Source organism: Mytilus californianus, unplaced genomic scaffold (genome assembly GCF_021869535.1).
Source record: "Mytilus californianus isolate M0D057914Y unplaced genomic scaffold, xbMytCali1.0.p SCAF_7, whole genome shotgun sequence".
Lineage (NCBI taxonomy): Eukaryota > Metazoa > Mollusca > Bivalvia > Mytilida > Mytilidae > Mytilus > Mytilus californianus.
Genome location: NW_026262723.1, coordinates 34,036,087 through 34,058,166, shown reverse-complemented (window position 1 = coordinate 34,058,166; position 22,080 = coordinate 34,036,087). Strand labels below are relative to the sequence as shown.

At 33.0% G+C, this 22,080-nt stretch overlaps 1 protein-coding gene across 4 annotated transcripts; it reads left to right on the top strand.

Moving 5' to 3' along the window:
* The first annotated feature begins 13,823 nt into the window (after positions 1-13,823).
* On the top strand, positions 13,824-20,997 carry LOC127708561 (uncharacterized). 4 transcript variants are annotated; one of them, XM_052213466.1, is made up of 5 exons: positions 13,824-14,668; positions 17,442-17,621; positions 17,852-18,031; positions 18,260-18,439; positions 19,995-20,991. In XM_052213466.1, exons 1-5 carry the CDS (start codon positions 13,882-13,884, stop codon positions 20,633-20,635), a joined length of 1,968 nt encoding a protein of 655 aa, XP_052069426.1. In that variant the 5' UTR covers positions 13,824-13,881; the 3' UTR covers positions 20,636-20,991. The 4 variants fall into 4 exon arrangements, with proteins under 4 accessions (XP_052069426.1, XP_052069428.1, XP_052069427.1 ...); XM_052213468.1 differs by lacking the exon at positions 18,260-18,439 and having other exon boundaries at positions 19,995-20,995; XM_052213467.1 differs by lacking the exon at positions 17,852-18,031 and having other exon boundaries at positions 19,995-20,994.
* Positions 20,998-22,080: the final 1,083 nt, after the last annotated feature.

The following is a 22,080-nucleotide window of genomic DNA, read 5'->3' as shown; positions in this document are numbered from 1 at the left end:
ATTTGAAAAAGTGATAGAAATAATTAAAGATGACTATCTGAATTTAATCAAAACTGAAAGCTCTTGCTTTGTTTACCTATTATTAATTTCTTTAATTTCACAGCAATGAACCAACTACCAAATAACCTGGAATTTTGTAAGATCAATATTTAATTTAGTTAGATAGGCTGATTCAAACCAGTCAAGACTAAATTTGAAGGTCAAGAATAGTTGAGACAGGTCGAGACTGGTCGAGACTGAGTCAAGACTGGTCGAGACATGTCGAGACAGGGTAAGACTGGTCGAGACTGGTCGAGCCTTGGTCGAGACCATTTCAGACTACACCAAGATCACAAGTACTGAATCAGACTCATTAAGTAAAGTCGAGACCAAAGTCGAGTACAGTTAAGTACTGTCGAGACAATGTCGAGTCTAGTCGAGTAAAATCTGTGCTCGACTTTACTGGTCGAGCACAAAAACTGGTCTTTTGGTTGTAGACACCAAGGAAAAATATCACTCCCCTACGGCACAACAGTTCAGAATGCATTTAAATATAGCTAGAGGATTATGTTCTCAAATTGGTGATAGCGTATATCTTTTTGTAAAATAAGTTTGGAAAACTCTTTTAAAGCACAGAATCCAATGTAAACGAGCGATTTCCATGAAAACCTCGACATCATTACCGAAAACCTAGCACAAAGTCATTGTCACAACAATGTTTAAAAAAATTGTTCTATAAAGAACTAATCAATATTGAGTAAAACTGTGCAAAACATTTCATCTAGTCAGAAAATGTAACATGCGTCCTAATCGATAACATTTGAACGACATTCATTCGGACTTCAATCTCATTTATAGCATCAAACAAAATCAAAGTACTGAAGTACTGAACATCGGATGACCGCAAGTCCTTGTGGATGGTCCGACAAGCACTTGTCTCAGAAAAAAAAATCACATCTCTTTACCTGAAAGTGAGGTTAATGTACAGATATAATAAAAAGTAAAAACACAAAAATACTGAATTCCGAGGAAAATTCAATCGGAAAGTCCCTTATCACATGGAAAAATCAAATGACAAAACAAATCAAACGAATGGACAACAACTGTCATATTCCTGACTTGGTATAGGCATTTTCAAATGTAGAAAATGGTGGATTGAACCTGGTTTTATAGCGCTAAACCTCTCATTTGTACGACAGTCTCATCAAATTCCGTTATATTTACAACGATGCGTGAACAAAACAGACATAATAAATAAAATAGTCAAAATATGGGTACAGCAGTCATCACTGTGTTACAATATCAAAACAAACAATCATTTACAAAAAAGCACAAAAGCATCTATCAAATTAAAAACCACATTCATTGCTTCGCGTGTCTGACGTCAGAAAATGTAAACGTCACATAAGAAGAAATTTTGTCGTTCAATGTTCAATAATTTTCTGGGACAAGTTCGTGCATGAATGATAAATTAATGACAAGGAATTCAACCTCGCCGTAATTACTATTATATTGTAGTGATACAAATCAATATACCCTGGTTTATTGTTATATATTATATTAGTACTTGTATATTACAGTTACATGTTTATATAATTTTCATGCATTTGTATATCATTCTATTCTACTATATTAATAATAGTGCAGTGCAAGTGCATGGTGGACACTCTTCTGTAATAACTCGATTTTTCTAATAATATGGATTTGAGTAGGCATTCATATTTTCCCGCAAAAAATGTTTAATCATCCATGCAGAGTTATTGTTCCTTGAGATTGCAAACGTTCTTGAGATATTCTTCCGCATGCGTGTGCATAGACATTAATGATTTGTATATATATACAACAAAACATTTTAATATTATTAGTTTATCTTCTTTAAAAAGTATTTGATGAGTATTCATTGAAGAAATGAATTTGTAACAAGCGATAAGGAATGTTAGTTTGAACTTGATAATGTCTACGTTTTCATCATGTTTACAGATCGGCTAAAACCCAGAACGAATAATACGTAATGGAAATCTAGGCGATAGCAATACACTGGAATGCCCTCACGATCATCCGCTGTAAAATACGAAGTATATGAATCTCCAAAGGTCTTCCGTCACAAAACTTTATACCAACGTTTTACGTTAGTAATTCCGGAGTTGGTAATAGAAAACATTGAAAAATAATATGATTTGCATTTTTGAACGGAGAAATTAAGCCAGTATGATAAATTCCAAATATAAAAGAAAATATTCTATGCTTTTAATTTTAATCGATTAGTATCGAATATCGAAGCATTAAAAGGGTGTCTACCAAAATGTCACAATGTTAGCGTCCTCTTTTTTTCTTTGAATTATTAGGTACAAGTTGTTACAAATCATCAAAATGACTGAAAACAACATCAGTTGTTCGAAAAAAAAACACTTTTATATCAAAATTCCTTTGCAAGACGAACATTTCGATATATATATGATAAAGAGTAATGTACAAATCATCAAAATAAAGTGGTCACATGGTGGTCTACCAAAACGTCACACCATCGCTAATTTGATGTTTTTGACGTTCAATGTGTAGGTAACGTATGTTTGCGTTTTTGTGTTTTTGAACCGTACCTGTTTCGTTAAAGGAATACCAAAATATTAATTTACAATAATTGTTTTATTTGACCTCGTTGAAATGCATTCCTCTTTTCAATATAACATTATTTGTAAAAAATCCTGATTTGAGTACATTTCAATCAAACAGCAACTCAACAATAACAAAAAATACATATTTACACAAATCGTCTGAAGACCAAAGTGGAAGTTCAAATATTGCTTGCATCATACATGTATAATAATTGTTTATTTCAATTAGAATGTTGATCATTATTGACTAATGATAAATTAACCCAAACTTGGCCACCTCTGCAAGAAATCAAATTGGGAGAATTGCAATTAGTTACAGTTAAATTACAACAACAAAAAAATCGTTATAAATGATATACTCCATACGTTGCCATATTCTTTATTGAACGTTATACTTTCTTGATTGATATTAGTATAAATATAGACTTACAGTACATACACAGTAAACATCGGTAAAATGCGTTTGAAAATACTTCTGCTCATTATATAATTTTAAATCAAGACGCAATGTTTTATGAGTTAAACGAATAACAGAATTATGTGAGACAACACCAAACCTTGCCCCTAACTTGTCAGATGATTGTCTGACATATCGACCTAAAAATCTACAAAGTTGACTTAAATATTTGAAAAGAAAATATCTGACAAGTTTTCTTAAAAAGAGACAAATTGAATTTACATGAAGAAGAAAATGATACTATTTTAGAATGTGCGAGTGTATGTGTTATACTGTTTAAACACTGTTCCCGGGTAGGGAGAGGGTTTGGCGCCATCAAACATGTTTAACCTCGCCACATTCTGTATGTGCCTGTCCAAAGTCAGGAGCTTATAATGAAGCGGTTGTCTTTTCTTGCTGTGTATTCTGTTTATTGTTTCATACATAAATCAGGCCGTGATGTTCTCGTTTGAATTGTTTTTACATTTTTCATTTCGGTGCCTTTTATAGCTTACTGTGCGGTATGTGTTTTTCTCATTGCTGAGGGCCGTACGATGACCTATAATTTTTAACTTTTATGTCATTTGGTCTCAATCATACCATATCTTTTTATTTTTTTTTTATTATTTAAAGAAATGCCTAGGCCTTTTTGCCGAGTGATCTAAGAGTTTATCTGCATGCAGTAATTACTATATTATGTCAAGGTTGTGAATTAGACCCCGCTCGTAGCAAGGGCGTTCAACTACGATCCCTATTTTCTAGGATTGCCATAATCAGTTATCTACATGGCGATGATCGTTGCTTTCTCTATGTACTCCGTCTTATAGTAGGGTGCCCAATCAACAAATTTGATCGATTTGGGTTAACGGAATAACACACGGCTATATTTTATATCATTGGAAATAGGAGAACAAGCCTCATCGAAATATTGATGTCGTCGTTGTCTGCAGTGGTCACGTTTTTTTTTTATCAGGGTCAAAGGTCAAAGCAAAAATTCCAGGAAAATGCAGAGTCACATTTAGAAAGCTTGTTTCTCCTACACATATGTGTTTGGAGCAAAATAACTATATCTAATTTAAAGAAAAATATCTTTCGTTTTTACATTTAGAACTTATTTTAAATTTTTGTCGCCAAAAATGACTTTAAATTGAAATTTTCAAACATCTGTTAAATAACAGTGACCTTGACCCTTTTTAATTTCAAAATTTGGAATTTTTATATTCAATTCGTTACAAGTAAGATCTAAAAATGTTTGTTAGATCTTAACTTTAATAATTTGTCGAAAACGAAATGTGTTTTTCACGTCTTTTGATAGTAAGGAGTTCGTCAATTTCTAGATAAACATCAAATTTCTGTTGTTGAGTGTGAAAGCGTATATATTATTGGTTTATTTCGAAATTTGTGTAACATAAACGTCGAATTGGTTGAATATAAAGATCTTTGTATAGTTTTGCTTTACAGAAGTAAATATTACTGCAGACGGAGGGGGTAAAGTTATGAAAACAAAACGTCTGTTAGAAACAGGTAAAACAATCCCATTCTATATATACAGATGACTATGATGAGAATGTAAGGGTAGTTTTGCTATATAGAGAAAACATCCAAACGTATGTTTTGAGTGATGCTCTTATTACATGTTGTTTAAAGGTAGATTCACAAGGAGGAATTTTGACAAAGGAGAAATTTTTAATTATAGCCAATTTTACCCTCAATTTGTTTAGGTCACTATGATCTGTTATGAGTTCTGACTTGAGATCATACAACCTAACAACAAGATTTCGAGCTGCATCTATAGATTCATCGATGTCACAATTCGAAAGGTGAAATCTTCTTGGTTGTCCTGCAAGACTTTAAAAACAGAGCGCTTACCGATCCCAAACAGGGATGACGTTGTATAGCATCCTGTTACAGCATGTGCGGCTGGTAGAATGTTACAGATGACAGACCCGAGACTTTTACATATTTCGTGGACAGGTATATAGCGGCGCAAACCTTGTGTGCAAGTTGTAGTGCCAGTTTAAAACCATAGCTTATGCGTATGCTGTATGGAGGGGAAGTAATGAACGTATAAGATCAGTAAATTTGTATTTTGTGAATTTATTATTATCCTACCCTTGATTCCTTTCATACCGAACACTTTGTTTACATGAATAGCATGTAAAATCATGCGAGTATCTGATACCCTAAGAAACCACAAGATTTTGAAAAACGTGACCACGGAAGCTTACGACGACATTCATGATTGGAAAATATAATGCCGGATTTTCCAATAGTTTGCATATAGATATAGCCGTGTGTTATCCGTTAACTTAAACTCGTTAACTAGACGACTTTTTCGGTACTGGGCACCCTACTAATAATAATAATAATTCATAATCGGTGTTTTTGCTTATTTTGAAAAAATTAAACCATGATACTTGCTGCTAATACCGAATTATTATTATTTCACTATCTCACTTTCATTAATGATTGAACAAAAAAAATTCATAAGGGTTCCGCGGAACCCAGTGTCTCGCCTACTTTTGCTGTTAGTCGCAGGCTCAACAATAATGGGGAAAAAGTATTAAAAAATTTTCCTCTAGATACTATCTTTTGACTGTAAGGAGTTCTGTTCAAGTTTGGTAAAAATCCCAGAAGGTTTATGAATCTAATAAATGTTTTAAAAACTTTAACTGCAGACTGTACGGAATGTTAACTGGAATATAACTAAGTCCATCTATAAGTAATATACGGAAAAACAGGTAATAAATGTTTACCAAATTTCCTTCGAGAAACTAGCTTTTGATCATAAAGAAGCTTCTGTCCAAGTGTGGTACAAATCCAGGATAGTTCAAGAAAGTAATTAAATTTGAAAGCTTTAACCACAGAGTGAATGTAATGTTAACTGGCAGAAAAAATAAGACCATTTATAAGTGAAATACGGATAAACAGGATTTTTTTAAACATAATTTACTTTTGAATACTATCTTATGATCACAAACAGTATTCTGTCCAAGTGTGGTACAAATCTAGGATAGTTTAAGAAAGTTATTAAAATTTGAAAAACTTTAACCACAGAGTGAATGTAATGTTAACTGGCAGAAAAACTAAGTCCATTTATGAGTAAAATACGGAAAAACAGGATTTTTTTTTACAAAATTTTCTTCTGGATACTATCTTATGACCATTAACAAGCTTCTGTGCAAGTTTGATTGAAATGCAGGATAGTTTAAGTCTCGCTTTTGCGACAAAAGTCGCAGGCTCGACAAAAATCATAATCTAAATTTTTGTATTTATCTCGTAGCTAGTGCTCCTCTAAGCAATTATATTTTTATTACATTAGTTTGGTGCATGGAATAAAATGATACGGCCATGAAAAGATTTATCTCACCTTGACATTATGTTTATTGATCATTGAATTGTTAATTTAATGTAATGCTTGTAGTAGAAATAAATTCAATATTATAAACACAGAAACAGGGAAGACGTTTCAGTGTGTCCAGACAGTCTTGGTATAATAATTATATATACAATGTAGATATAAAAAAGATTGCCAATGAGACAGCTCTCCACAAGAGACCAAATGACACAGAAATTAACAACCATAAATCATCGTACGGCCTTCAACAATGAGCAAAGTCCATACCGCATAGTCAGCTATAAAAGGCCCCGAAATGACAAATGTAAAACAATTCAAACGAGAAAACTTACGGCCTAAATTATGTACAAAAAAGAACGAAAAACAAATATGTAACATATCAACAAACGACCACCACTGAATAACAGGCTCCTGACTTGGGACAGGCACATTCTGTACATACAGAATGTGGCGGGGTTAAACATGATTATTGTGTTAAAATACGTTAATCCGATAGCAATAATCAATACACAACTATTGGATGGAGACTGGTCTCATTGGCACGCAGACCACATCTTCTTATTTACACAAGTGCATTGGGTCATGATGATGTATCCTGTCCTCCTCCTTTTTTAGAGGCAGTATTTTGTGAAAGTTCTGATTGCAAGTCATTTTTATATAATTACATGTAACGTTTATCTTTCTATTTCCTGGCCATCTATACACATTTTTACTTATTTGTGCCGTATTACTATCTAGCTATGTTCTCTACTTTTATATCGGTAAACTATATATTAAAAGTTAAAAAAAATAGCTGGAGGGAAGGGCAGGATACATTATTATGACCAAATTGCCTTGTGCTAATGTTTAGTAACAATTTAATTAAATCTAGCAAAATCGATTCTTATGTCGAATTTATTGTACGTGCTCATGTTTTTAATCATCAACATAAAAATTTAGAAAAAAAACACTTAGTCTATTAATAACATGTCCCGATACTTTTACTTTATACATTAGTTACGTCAAAAAGTGATTATAAATATAATTATACATTTCTAGATTTAGAAAAAAAAACAGAACATGAAGAATGCAGTAATTATGTATTAAGGAACTAATTTACTATATAGATATAAGATGATGTGGTATGCACGGGTGTCATTCGGTTTATCGAGAGAAATGATCGAGAAAGAATATCAAACGGTGGTCAAGCATTGCGATTGGATCGTGAAAGATCTGGTACCGGATCGTGAATGTAATTAAATGTAAATTCTTCTTCAAAACCGTGAAAAAAATCGCTGTGTTTTCAAAACGCTGAACAAAAAATATGTCTGTCAAAATAATTCAACTTTCTAAACAATACTGTGCATTAAGATAAAGAAAATATGCAGTACTTCATGAGAAAACACAAAAGTCGCAATACATGTCTATGGGATTCATTAAAAATCCACGTTTTTTGTACCTATACATGTACTGGTCACATTCCAATATATCATGATATATTTGAAACTTAATCTTTGGTGTGTCCGATAGTACAGTAAAATAAAAGTATGCTCTTCCCATGAAATCCGTCATTTGCTTATGAAAACCTTGAATTTTGTTGATTTTTCATCAAACTTGATTGTGAAAGATCAGGCAACGCATTATTTTGATCGTGAAAGGTAAAGCGTGACAAGACTTAATAATCAGAAAAAAATTCTTTTACCAATTGGTATACTTGCAACTGACGGAAGCGTGTAACTATTTTGATAGGAACGAACATTAAAGCTTTCATTTTTACAGTTCAAGAATTATGTACCTTTATTTTCTTAAACATCAAATACTGCAAGCGTGGGTATATGCCTTCATTATATCATCTATTTCAAATACTCAATCACGCAAATGCTCATTATAATTTCGTAATCGTTCTATCGACCAATCTTCCTTATTTCTTTTCCATGTAGGTCCATATACCTTGATTTTTTTTCTTACTGCGTCTTCTTAAATCTGTATTGCTGAGATACTATATCGAGAGGTATTGAAGAAATTCGCCAAGATATAACACAGTATAGGTTGTGCTATCAGTTAAAGGTGATGAAATTCTGCTACTTTAGTTCTAATACATTAACCAAGCTTGCATCACCTGTTCTCACGAAGGCCAATATCCTGTTCTTAATATTGAAAGAACATTAAAAAGTTTATTAAGATTTCTTATTTAAAAAAATACATTTTTTGATATATTTCGATTGCAGGCTTATTACATGTCGAACTATTGGATGTCGGACTATTGGGTGTCGGACTAATGGCGTGTCGGACTGCTGGGGTGTCGGACGAATGGGGTGTCGGACTAATGGGGTTTCGAAATATCGGGGCTGCCCATCATGATTTACTTTTACAAACTGTGACTTGGATGAAAGATTTGTCTCATTAGCACTCATACCACATCTATTATATCTATTTCAACGCTATTTTTTCGGTTTGTCGGTTTATGCCTTAAAAATAATGCCGATGATTTTCACGTTTTTTGATGGTCTATGAGGTGAAGATTTCTGCTCCGCGTTGAGTGTCGTATGGTGTCATGCAGTCTCTATCACTAAAGACATTTGGTCTCTTGTAGAGAGTAGCTTCATTGGCAATCTTACCAATTATTCTTAGTTCCATATTTTTTTAATCGACCGTCACTGATGAATCCTTTGTAGGAAAACGCGAGTTTGGAGAATACAGTTATACATCTGCATGGTATCTTTCATGAATGTTTTAATTTATTATCCGATATTCAGACCTTTAATCACCAATACTTAAAATTGGCCAATAAACTATGAAACTGAGGTCAAGGTCAGATTGCCACTTCTTGTCGGATATGTAAATCATACATAAATTACATCTAGATTATGTCGAGAACTCGGACCTTTGATGAAGACAAATCATGAGTTGTTCCAACCGGGCCTTTTGGCCCATCGGACTTTTGACTATTACCTATCAAATTCACCTAGTAGGTAAAAAAGTATCGCCGTAGGGAATTTTTGACACTCTTTCAAAAATTCGGTGTAGGCATGTTAGACCCTTTAGACCCAAGTTCGGACCTATTGAAGACAAACCATGAGTTGTCCCACCTGGGACTTTTGGCCCATTGGACCTTAGACCATTACCCATAAATTGCACCTTGTGGGTAAAAAAGTATTGTCGTAGGGAAAATTTGACACATTTTCAAAAATTGGGGCTAGGCATTTTTAAAAATATCTATCTTTGGACCTATGGTTAGACAAACCATGAATTGTCCCACCTGGGTCTTTAGGCCCATTGAACCTTAGACAATTACCTATCATTTGTACCTAGTGGGTAACAATGATTTACCGTTAGGATTTTTTGTCAGACTTTTAAAAAAATAGAGGTAGGCATGTTAGACCCTGTAGACACAAGTTCGTACCTATGGTGAAGACAAACCATGAGTTGTACCACCTGGGCCTTTTGGCCCATTGGAACTGTGCTCTGTTTTTGGCATTTGATGTAATTATACAATAAGTGTTAAAACAAAGTCAATTGGTTGGAAGAAATCGCTGTGTTTGTGACTTTTTTTCTAACTGCTTTCCTAACTAAATTTTGCTTAACCAATCTGACTTAAAGCCTAGACCATTTGATTTTCAGGAATGATCTTAAACTATTCAATAATTTGTCGACTTTTGCCTTGTATATGATATGTAGATGATGGTGGCCCTTAAAGAAAATCTGCTAGTCCTAACTTTTATTTCTATTGCAAAATTTCGATGGTCAAAAACTTTCGGATCACAACTTTTCGAAAATCTGAATTGTAGAATACAAGGTCATGGCGTTTCTCAGACTGTTTATGACTTAATCTGTTGGTTGTGTAGTGATTGATACTTGAGTCTGAGAGAACAAGATTTATTTCAGTCTTAGTATAATACGCTTTGGACAAACTTTCAGTAATTGTACATACTCTTATTTCGATACTTTGTGTCTTTAGCTATTGTCTAAATGTTAGTGTGTGTGGTTTTTTTTGTGGGTCTTGTACCGATCTTTTAATCTATTTTCAACTGATTTTACAGTTTGTTCTTATGTTGTACTGTTACACCACTGACAAAGTTCAGGAATGGGTTGAACGCTCACAAACATGTTTAACTCTATTTGCATGCATATTTTGTATGTGCCTGTCCCAAATTAGGAGCCTATAGTTCAGTGGTTGTCGTTGGTTCATGTCTGTCGACTTATTTTTTATTTTTTGTAAAAAAAATATCGCCAACTATACGGTATGGGTTTTTGTCATTGTTGAAAGCCGTATGGTTGCCTATAATTCCTAACATCCTAATAGTCTAGATGAAAGCCATATAACGCCGGAAAGCTCATCAAATGGTTTGAAGTCCCTCGATGTGTGGCACTGACCCCTCCTGTAACATGTAAAAAGGGGTGGCAAAAGTTAAAAACGATCAAAAACAGAACTACTCGAAAACTTAATTTTAAAAACATCATTTGTTCCAATCTCAACTTGTCATCTATATTTTAATGTATAATTTTGTATACATTGTATTCGACCCTTTTAAACCCACACAGTAGTGACATTTTCATTCACGCGATCGGCCACAAATGTACACATTGTATATCGAAAGCACCGTTAAGGGTTAAAAGATCGAATACAATGTATACACAATTACACATAGAATTTTATTTAAACAACAAACACGTGTCAATAAATTTTCCGACATGCGAGACCTGGCTAAAATTTAATGTTTATACAAAATCGACTTATTAATAATTGGTAGCAGAGGCGTATTTAGCGGGATGACAGAGGGCCCTAGTCCCCCTTTTATATATGTATTTACATTAAGAAACAACATTAAATGTTTAGATGATAAAACGCTCTACAGTGATCGTCTTAAGGTTATTAAAGGTCTGCAGTGAAATTCAACATTTATATATATAGGGAGCTACCATTTGATTTTTATAGGAGGGGGGTCTATGATGAAATTGAAAAAAGGCAGGACCTGAATATTGGACAAAACAAAATGGTAGGTTTCAAAAGATGAGATAATAAAAAAAGCACGATATTATCTTAGAAAAACCTTCCAGAGATAGAGCGAAAACAAAGCAGAATACATATTTCGGATATAAAAATTCTTCCTGCCACCCCCTAGAAATCAAAGTGTTGCCCCTTATGAAACGGATGCACTCATTGGATGATATTTTCTTTAAATTCAGCAATTCAGTATATGCTTTATTGAATTAAGGATATGCTTAAATGAATTAAGCATATGCTGAAATGAATTTAGCATATGCTGAAATGAATTAAGCATATGCTGAAATGAATTTAGCATATGCTGAAATGCGTTAAACTTATGCTGAAATAGATTTGTAGAATAATTATGACCTTGATTCCGCGCCTACATTTCTGTATAAGCTTAATAATTCAGCATATGCTGAATTGAATTTAGCATATGCTTAAATGAATTAAGCATACCCTAAATGATTTAAGCATATGCTAAAATCATTTTAGCATATGCTAAATTATAATATAGCATATGCTTAATTATAATATAGCATATGCTAAAATGATTTAAGCATATGCTAAATTCGATATTTATGATCCTAATTCCGCGTCATACATATGATCAAAAATTATAATTTCAATTCATTTTAAACAATTCCATTTGCTCAATTCGACATTGAGAAAGACTTTGAAGGTGCCTAGAAATATATCACATGATACGTCTACAAGTTGTCAAAATTCCCGTTCGACGGAAACTATTTCGATACTCCAGTATAAATGTATCAAAAGGGACATTGTGGTTATTTAAAAAAAATACATGTATGTTAGTACAAATTAAACGATACACATTGTTTAACAGCTTTACAAGGGTGTGTGCAGTAGTTTTGATAAATGGATTGATTAATTGAGGACTATTAAATGTCCTTCGTCATCATTGCGTGCATATTAACGTTATATAATTTAAATGTATATGCATACACCATGATTTGTACCTATCCATACATCATGTTTTTGTCTGTCCTTCATGTTAAAAAAACGTTTTTATTCCAAATGTTCATACTTACTCGACAGTTTTCATTAAAAACTAAAACATCAACGAGTCTCTCTCTCTCTCAAATCTCATGTATATATTTTTAACTATTGTTAATAGCTACAGTCCCGCCAGGTTAAGTAATGTTTCCCCAGAAAAGCTTCACATACACAAGTACACCGAAATATGAAAAGCACAAGAAACATCATACACACTGGTCTTTGGAGGACATAAAAAGGTTCGTAGATGACTGCGCCTTTCATGGTCCATTCCATAATTCACAGATATTTGCATATCACGGAACACTACATGCAATAATCATGTTTTTTTCAATATTAGCTATAAAAAATAAGAAGATATGGCATGATTGCAAATGAGACAACTATTCGCCAGATATCGAATGACGTTGATGTAAGCAACAATAGGTCACCATACGACCTTCAACAATGAACAAAAACCATACCGTAGAGTAAGCAATAAAAGATCACGAAATGACTTATGTACAAAACAAAAGACGAAAAACAAATATGATAGACATCGACTATATATATATCGACAACCACTGAATAACAGGCTCCCGACTTTGGAAAGGCACATTAACAATGTATTAGGGTTAAGCATGTTAGCGAGCGTTAAACCATCCCCTTAACTTAAGACAGCGGTGTAACAGTACAGCGTAAGAACAAATTATCATATCGGTTGAAAAAGACTTGACTCATTAGATCGACACAACTACAAAAAACAACTCACAAAAATATTTAAGACCCAAAGTATCGACCGGAGTGTACTCGCAGTTACTGAAAGCTAGTTCAAAGCTTATTACAAATAATAAAATAAATCATATTTTCCAGACTTATTTTGTTTCCAATTTTAAATTATTATTGCACGGGAAAACAACTTTTAGTTGGGTCAAATAAGGCCTCTGTCTATACAAACAAATGGACCAAGCAAGGTAAAAGCAATTTTTACTTTGTTAATACATCATCTCTATAGGGTAAAAAGGGTTTGAAAACTAACTGAAAGAAAAAGTTATAAACAGCCTATGAATATTAAGATATGTGTTATCCACAAGGTAAACATTGACAGGCAATACACTCTGTCCTACCTAGGAGATGTTTTTTTTTTCTCCCTCAGAAAGATTCTAAAGCTTGAAACGAAGTCGATTTATTTTTCAATAAATGGAATATTGTCATCTAGAGTACACCACAAAGTTCACAACACTTCATTTATTGATCAGATAAGTTATATCCTTGTTAAAAACGTCAAACTAATTGACCAATGAAATTAACCCAGTTTTAAATATGTACGAGAAAAGAAACAATCGTTATTTCTTTTTAAGTAAAGATGTATCCGTAAACAACTATACACGATACAGAAATGAATTTCTTTTGTGGTTGAATAACCTAAGTATATATACATGTAGTAGATGTGCATTTAATAGACGTCCTGCGCATGTATATTTGATACAAACGGTAAAATTTAACTGAAAACAAAAACGATCAGTAGTATAAAATGGCTGTTTTAGGCTCGCCTATAAATGCATCAAATTCTATTCAGATGTATGAGAGATTGGAAGAGGAAAGTAAATCGGACTATGGCCGCAATTATGATACTTTAAAAAATGCACAGATCGTAGAAAATTCTAGGGAAAAGAGCGCACACAGCAAGATAAAGAAACATAATAAAAGGGAAACTGAAGAAAGCGTTCCTTATGAAAGACTTAATAGTAAACATAGTCAATGCCAAAACGTATATGATACATTACAAAATAAACAGAAAGGAGAGTATTTCGCACAACAAAATTCCATGAGCAAAGCTTGTGGTAAAATAGCACAAACCGACAAGAAATTTGAAGAGACTCCAGGTTATGAAACGTTAAATAGCGCACGTGATCAAAACAAGTCATATGATATCTTAAAAAAATCACAGAGTGGAGACTATTCCCGAACACAAAGCGTTGAACGGAAAGAAAGAAGACAAGCAGAACTTATTTTAGAAATAAACAGTACTTTCCATGCGTCACAAAAGTCTGAGCATTCATATTGTAGCCCTTTACATGACATGGACAACATTGATCTTGAACAAGAACGAAGTTATGCGTATGCTTCATTTCCAAGTAATTCTCAAAATAAAAAAGACAAGAATGGTAAAACTGTAAAACATCAAACAAGAAAGCATATCGCATCTTTTCTGATCGGCTTTATATTTGGTGGTGTTGTATTTGGAATAATAGTCTTCGCTGTACTCAAAATCCAAAATCAAGATGCTGATAATGGGAACTGTATATTTCCAGGCAATGGTAAAGTATATAAATATCAATGTGTATGCATCTATATATATTTATATATATTCGTCGCTAATAAATCTTTCTGATTTTAACACCAGGCCTCTTAAAAACTGAATAACAAATTATGAAGTCATATTAAGTCTTTCAGTAAAAATTCAGACTTATACACTGTGGTAAATTCAGTATTGTTCCGGAAATTCTCTAACTGACAATTGAGAAATGTATTCATTCTTTTCAGTAGTTGTAAACAGCATTTGAATTGTGGGAAAAGCTATATTGCACAATACTTCATTGACCAGTGGCAAAATGTCTGAACATTACTGAATTTACAATGTACAAGAAAATATCTGAAAAATTACTTTTTTCGGTTCTGGCTTTTCTGATGATACTATAATATGATCATTTTGACCGTTTTTAGACATAAATCAATTTACTTAGATGACCATGTTGTTATATATGTGGTACAAATATATCGGGTTAGTAGGAAATTCAAATTAAAATATATATAGACTTTGGGTTCTTTGAGTAGTCCTTCAGAAATAATAGTGAAACATTTGGAAATTCTTGTGCACGAATACCTTAAAACGGTATGTAGTAAGAATGCTATAAGTTGGGTTTGTTCCCTGTTTTTTTTTTTAATTTTAATTTTTATTTTAATGAAACAGAATAAGTATTTGCTTATAAATATACCTATTACAATGTTTGATTGGCCGACAGCGGTTGAAACATGGGTTGCTGTTATTAATTTTAAACCAAAATATATTTCAAATCATATTACTGTTGTCAAGTTACGCATATTAGATTACGTTACAAGTTACATGTTAAACCAGGTTTAACCCACCATTTCTTCAGAAAATGCATGTACCAAGTCAGGAATATGGCTGTTATTTTTTTTACCTTTTTCCTTTGATTGATAGCGTTTGATTTTGTCAGTTTTTATGGACTTAGCGTTTTTGAATCTGCCTTGGAGTTTGGTTTTTGTGTTACACTTGTTTACGTACTTTTTTTAACTTTTATTATAATAAAACAGGACAAAGTACAAATAATAAAACAAAGTATGTTTTACGACATATAATCCTAATGTTTATAAATATACAATGACTGTAAACAAATTTAATTTCGAGCATACTTTTTCGCGTTTATCCCGTTTCAATCGATTTTCCAACGATTTATTCTCGCAATTTTCTTCGTTTGGTTGTGTATACAATAACTGTTTACAAAGTACTTCGATTTAGTAAGAAATTAAACCACACCAATTAAATGGAGCCATGTATTTCGTTTGTTTGTTTGTTTGTTTGCTTGTTTATTTTTCTCTTTTTCTGATTTACTATTAGTAGTATAAATTGAATGATAACTATATCTCCAAGTATATAACACAATATTTTAGAGTACTTAACATGTAGTAAAACGATTTATAATTGGCTAAAGAATACATCTATATAATATATGTAGATGTTCTGCATTTTACTTTCTACTTTGTACAATGTTTGCAAATGTAAATCTACACCTTATTAAAACTTTTTAAAGACAGTTATAACTCTATCAAATTAGTCTGTGAACTAGAAAGATATCGGACTTCCTTAAACAATACCGGAAAGTAAGTAGAGTATTTAACCTACGGTACAACAGGAATACAACACTTGTATAAACATGATAAAAGACACGTTGTACTAATTTGTAAACAAAGTGATCAATGTGTACTGTGTATTCTGTAAATAGACAAAATGCCAAGTAAGAACTTGCATGTGGACGATGCAACTTTTCCCCAAAATTGCACCTGCAGTTATTAAATGTATCATTCGAACTTAAAAGGTAATTTTTTTGTTAAAACATATTTTTTTGGCAAACTTGGCATAACTGCAGAAAGCGGCATAACTCTTACGTTCGTTGAAAATAAAAAAAAATACATCAGTTATTTCTCCTATTGACTTGGGTGGACAGAAGGCACTTCAGTTTCAGTTTGAAAGTGGCAGGAAACTTTGGAAACTAGCTAGCCACATACATATATAAGCACATGGAAAGGGAATTTTGAATTTTTGAATAAGGGAAGATATCTAATTTATAATCTCTGTAAATCTTATTTAAGTACTGCTTCTCTAGAATCATGTCGGTTAAGATCTTGACATTTTGACACCTTTGCTTAATTCAAGGCAATATGTTGGCCTTGTCTGTATTATATTTTTCTATTTTTGGGTTGCTGCTTCATTTATAAAACATATATACCCAGATCCTTTTTTATTCATGAGCAATGAACTATAAATATTACATAATAAGATTTAGACATTATTTTCTGCATCAAAAGAGCTATATTTGTAAACAAAAAGAAAAGGTAAAAAAAAAATAGGACCCTTCTTCTTCTTCTTGGTATTATGCGTAGGCAAAAGGTAACATTGAATTAATAAATTGAATTCGATACTGTCACGATGTCATAGAAAAAGGAGAAAAAATCCCGCTAACAGGAAACAAATACTAATGCAAATTAACAGATACATATGCAACATTTTTGGTCAAAATTCAGACGAAGCATATGTTATCCTGTGGCGACAATACGTATATATGTATAAGGCGATGTTATGATTATTTAGTAAAGGAGAGGCGAAAAATATCAAAGCGATATTCAAACTCATAGTAAATTATGAAAACTATGTGATATGTTCGCGTGTTCGCTTATTATAATATAGAAAAGTGTATTCAAAATGTTTGTATTCATTGTATATAAACTTGTTTTAACGTTATTCATTTAACTACATTCCTCCTCCATACTTTATGTTTATATATATTGTAGGGACGAGTAATGAGTCATCATGTGTATGGACAGTATGGACACAATGGTCGGATTGTAGTGTTTTATGCGGAAATGGCACACAACATAGGAACAGGCAACATAATGGTGGCACAGAAGGATGTTTACCCAGAACTGAAAATCAAACTAAAAGTTGCAATCTTGGTGGCATTGGATGTCAAGGTATAATAAATGTACTCAACGTTACAATTTAAAAGTAAAAAAAAAAAAAATTTTTTTGGAAAACTAAGGGAGCACTGAAATACCAATAACTGTTATATGTTCGCGTGTTCGCTTATTATAATATGGAAAAGTGTATTCAAAATGTTTTTATTCATTGTATATAAACTTGTTTTAACGTGATTCATTTAAATACATTCCTCCTCCATACTTTATGTTTACATATATTGTAGGGACGGTTAATAAGTCATCATGTGTATTGACAGCATGGACACAATGGTCGGATTGTAGTGTTTTATGCGGAAATGGCACACAACATAGGAACAGGCAACATAATGGTGGCACAGAAGGATGTTTACCCAGAACTGAAAATCAAACTAAAAGTTGCAATCTTGGTGGCATTGAATGTCAAGGTATAATAAATGTACTCAACGTTACAATTTAAAAGTAAAACAAAAATTTTTTTTTGGAAAACTAAGGGAGCACTGAAATACCAATAACTGTTATATGTTCGAGTGTTCGCTTATTATAATATGGAAAAGTGTATTCAAAATGTTTTTATTCATTGTATATAAACTTGTTTTAACGTGATTCATTTAAATACATTCCTCCTCCATACTTTATGTTTACATATATTGTAGGGACGGGTAATAAGTCATCATGTGTATTGACAGCATGGACACAGTGGTCGGAATGTAGTGTTTCATGCGGAAATGGCACACAACATAGGAACAGGCAACATAATGGTGGCACAGAAGGATGTTTACCCAGAACTGAAAATCAAACTAAAAGTTGCAATCTTGGTGGCATTGGATGTCAAGGTATAATAAATGTACTCAACGTTACAATTTAAAAGTGAAGAAAAAAAATATTAGGAAAATTAAGGGAGCACTGACATACCAATAAGCAAAGGAGTAAGTTCGGTAAGAGGCATATTTGGTCTCGACTATTTAAGTTCAATGTTCTAAGAAAAAACGAAATAAGAACATGTGAGAAAGTTAACTAGAACCATTTTGTCAAAATCTTATTCTAAAGTGTTGATTTTTTCATCCCAAATACTAGAGTAGGTCAAAAATAGAGATGTTTGCGAAATTTGACAAAATCGTCCTCATTTCAATCTAATTAAGCCATAGGAAACACAGAGCGCAGGAGTTGACAAACTAAATATTTAAGTTAAATAATTATGTAAAATGTCATAGCAAACATTATTTTAAGAAATTTTTTGTCGACGCATGCGCTCTATGTTACCTGTCCCAAAAGTCAATGTAAACTGACCCGTTTTCATTGAATTTTCGTCCAAAATCAAAATGAGTGCTATTTGTGACGTCATAAATAGAACCCAAGTACGTATAATTTCAACAAAAATACCTATTTCCTATCTATTCATTGTATTAGCTATGATTTATTGTGATATTGGTCAATAAATCCTAATTTAAAAGGACAAGGTACGAAAAGCCCCCGTTTTGTCCCCCCCCCCCCCCCCACCCCCCCCCCCCCCCCCCCCCCCCTGTTTTCCTATTTATCTTATTTTGTTTTAGAAAGCTACTTATCATTTTAAAATATTCCCTGAGGTTTGAAGTTTGTTTAGATGAACTTCAAAATCATTAATTTCAGCAACTGGGTGAGGTGAGGGGGGTAAACTTTCCGTTATTATTCAGATATTGTAATTATTATTCACTTTGGAGGTGTTCCGTACAACGATTTTTAGTTTTTAAGTGCCTGCGCCAACGTGACCCAGGAATTTTTTTATTACAATGTCATTATCACTGTTTTTGCTGTCTAGATCGCCATAATTTTCTCCGGGTCACGTAGGCGCACGCTATCAAATTTTAAGAAACACAAGCCAAAAATCGTAATTTTTCCTACTTTTGGCGTTTTTGATGCCCTTTCATCCCCTCACCTCACCTAGTTGCTGAAATTAATGGTTTTGAAGTTCATCCAAACAATTTTCAAACCTAAGGGAATATTTCAACATAATAAGTAGCTTTCCAAAACAAAATTTGAAAATTGAGAAAATAGGGGTGCCAAAACGGGGGCTTATCGTACCTTGTCCTTTTAGCTAGAAATAAGGGGCCATTTAGGGCCTTATATCGAACCTACTCCTTTTGTGTATTTGTTAATTTCCAAACTGCATGAGTGCAGAACAAGTTTGGAAGACGTTTACTGTTCATTTTCATGTCGGTCGTAGATCTGTAATAAGTAATATTCGAAGGACATCGTGTATATACAAATATGCACATAACGTATACTTTTTAATATGATTAAAATTGAGGATGTGTATATTGCTTTAATATTCATTTTTCAGTAAACTGTATTTCACAATGAACAAAAAAAAGATAGAGCTGATACACCTGATTCATAATTTATATATTTCAGCACCAGCTATTGACATGCATTTTGACCCAGCTACTCTTAATTCTGAATGTTTTTTGTCAATCGATAACAGAATCTTGAGCAATAGACATCATTCATCACAAACACCAAAACGGTCTTCTGAAGGAGATAAGTCTTTGAAAAAGTACAGTGGTGTAATCGCAAATCGCTGCTTTGGAGTAAAGAAGAAAGTTTGGTTCAAAGTTGCCTACACATATACCATTGAAAGACTTTTATCATTCACCAATTTGATATTAGAGGTTGGACTTGCAGATCGGAATGAAATAGACAATCATTATTTCGTTGGAAATGTGCAGACAAAAGGTTGGTCTTTTGCTCTTGCCAGATGCGGAGAGGATAATGATGACGTGTGCTTACGTTCAAAACACAGGGAAAACTTGCTCGACAATATCTTTTTTAGTCGTAATATTATCGGGCTGCACAAAAATGGTACTTTTGACTTGGTTTTAGACAGACAAAATAATACGTTCCAGTTACAAGATTTGAGTGCTACGCATTCAAATATTTCTTTCGAAAATGTTGTCTCTGTAAATGAACTATGTCCTGTATTTGGAGTTTATGGTAGTAATATGCTCGACGTTCAAATCCAAATTTTAGACAGTAAAGATCTCACAAACTCATAAGTTCAGCCATGGATATATATATATGCACCTTATGGCTATTTATAAATTGAAGAAAATAAAATAAAAGAAATGTTATATAAATCAAAACAGGAAATAAGTCTAAGATATGAAAAACTATAATTTGCCTTTTTATTATTGCTAAGAACAAATTCTTTTCTAATATGACATAGTCGAATATTAACCAGCTTTTTGTAGAATAATTATAATAACAACCTATTGTAAAAGCTCCAAACTCGAACATGTTTTTGCAAGCAATTGAAAGAAAAATTGTAAATAAAGACAATGTCATACAACATGTTTATTTAGAGGCAAACCAGTAACAGTGTGGACGACACCAATACTTATGTTCTTAATAATAGCGAATCATTTCGGTGCATTATATTTGCGCGCATTACCATTACATTTGCGCACAAAAAAAAAACATTACGTTTGCGCGCAGCTTTTAATTACATTTGCGGGCATTTACAGGTAAACTCAGGTAAATACATGTAGATTATACTTATTTATTAGGTCTTTCCACTTTTCTGTGGAAAGACCTATTGTATTTGTTCTGATTATTATTATTATTAGGTCTTTCCACTTTTCTGTGGAAAGACCTATTGTATTTGTTCTGATTATTATTATTAAGGTCTTTCCTTTTCCAAAAGGGAAAGACCTTACTGTATTTCTTCTGATTATTATTCTTATTATAATTATTCTTTTTGTTCCGCCAAACTTTGATAAAATTTCCCTCCGTAACCGTAAGCCATGTCGCTTTCAGGTTCACACTTTGTATCGGTGTCACAAATACCTATCCGGAACTCACCCTGTGAGTCGTAAAATTTTGTCGGTCCGGAGTTATCCCTCCGAAACCTAAAAACCTTGTTATCATTCAAACACCGTAACCGTAATAGGTAGAAAAAAGGCAAAGGGTGAAATTTGTTCAGGACCAGACCCCGGTTCTTCGTTACATTTGGATCGAAAAGATTCAACGACTCATTGGTAGGGTTATGCCCCTTTGAAAATTAACCGGTGTCGGTTGGCCATCAAAACTCAGAAACCGTAAGTCGTACACATCTAGGATCTTCACCAATGATCATCAATTCATGTGACTTTTAAAATGCCTCAAGGTCAAATTTGTATGTTGACCTTGACCTTTGACCTTACACCTTGTTATGGGATAATCTCAGAAACCATTATACTTACAGAAGTTTTGAATAGTGGAAAATGTTTGGGTCATTAAGGCGCAACTTTGTTACATTTTGACCGAAGAGATTTGACCTTTCTGTAAGGGGCATAACCCCTGTTTTAGGTTTCTGAAAAGACAAAATCAGCTTTTACTATATGACCAAAGGTCCTAGACCCATGGGGTCTTCAGCAATGACATTGGTGACAAATTACCTTGACAAAGGTCACAAGGTCAAAGGTCAAGGTCATGTCCCAGATAGCGAATTATGTGTTTTTGA

Bases quoted from the DNA above. Each gene is read 5' to 3' on its own strand.
- LOC127708561 (XM_052213466.1), top strand. From the start codon at position 13,882: ATGGCTGTTTTAGGCTCGCCTATAAATGCATCAAATTCTATTCAGATG. The intron at 18,032-18,259 runs GTATAATAAATG...CATATATTGTAG, and splicing joins TGGTGGCATTGAATGTCAAG to GGACGGGTAATAAGTCATCA. The intron at 18,440-19,994 runs GTATAATAAATG...TATATATTTCAG, and splicing joins TGGTGGCATTGGATGTCAAG to CACCAGCTATTGACATGCAT.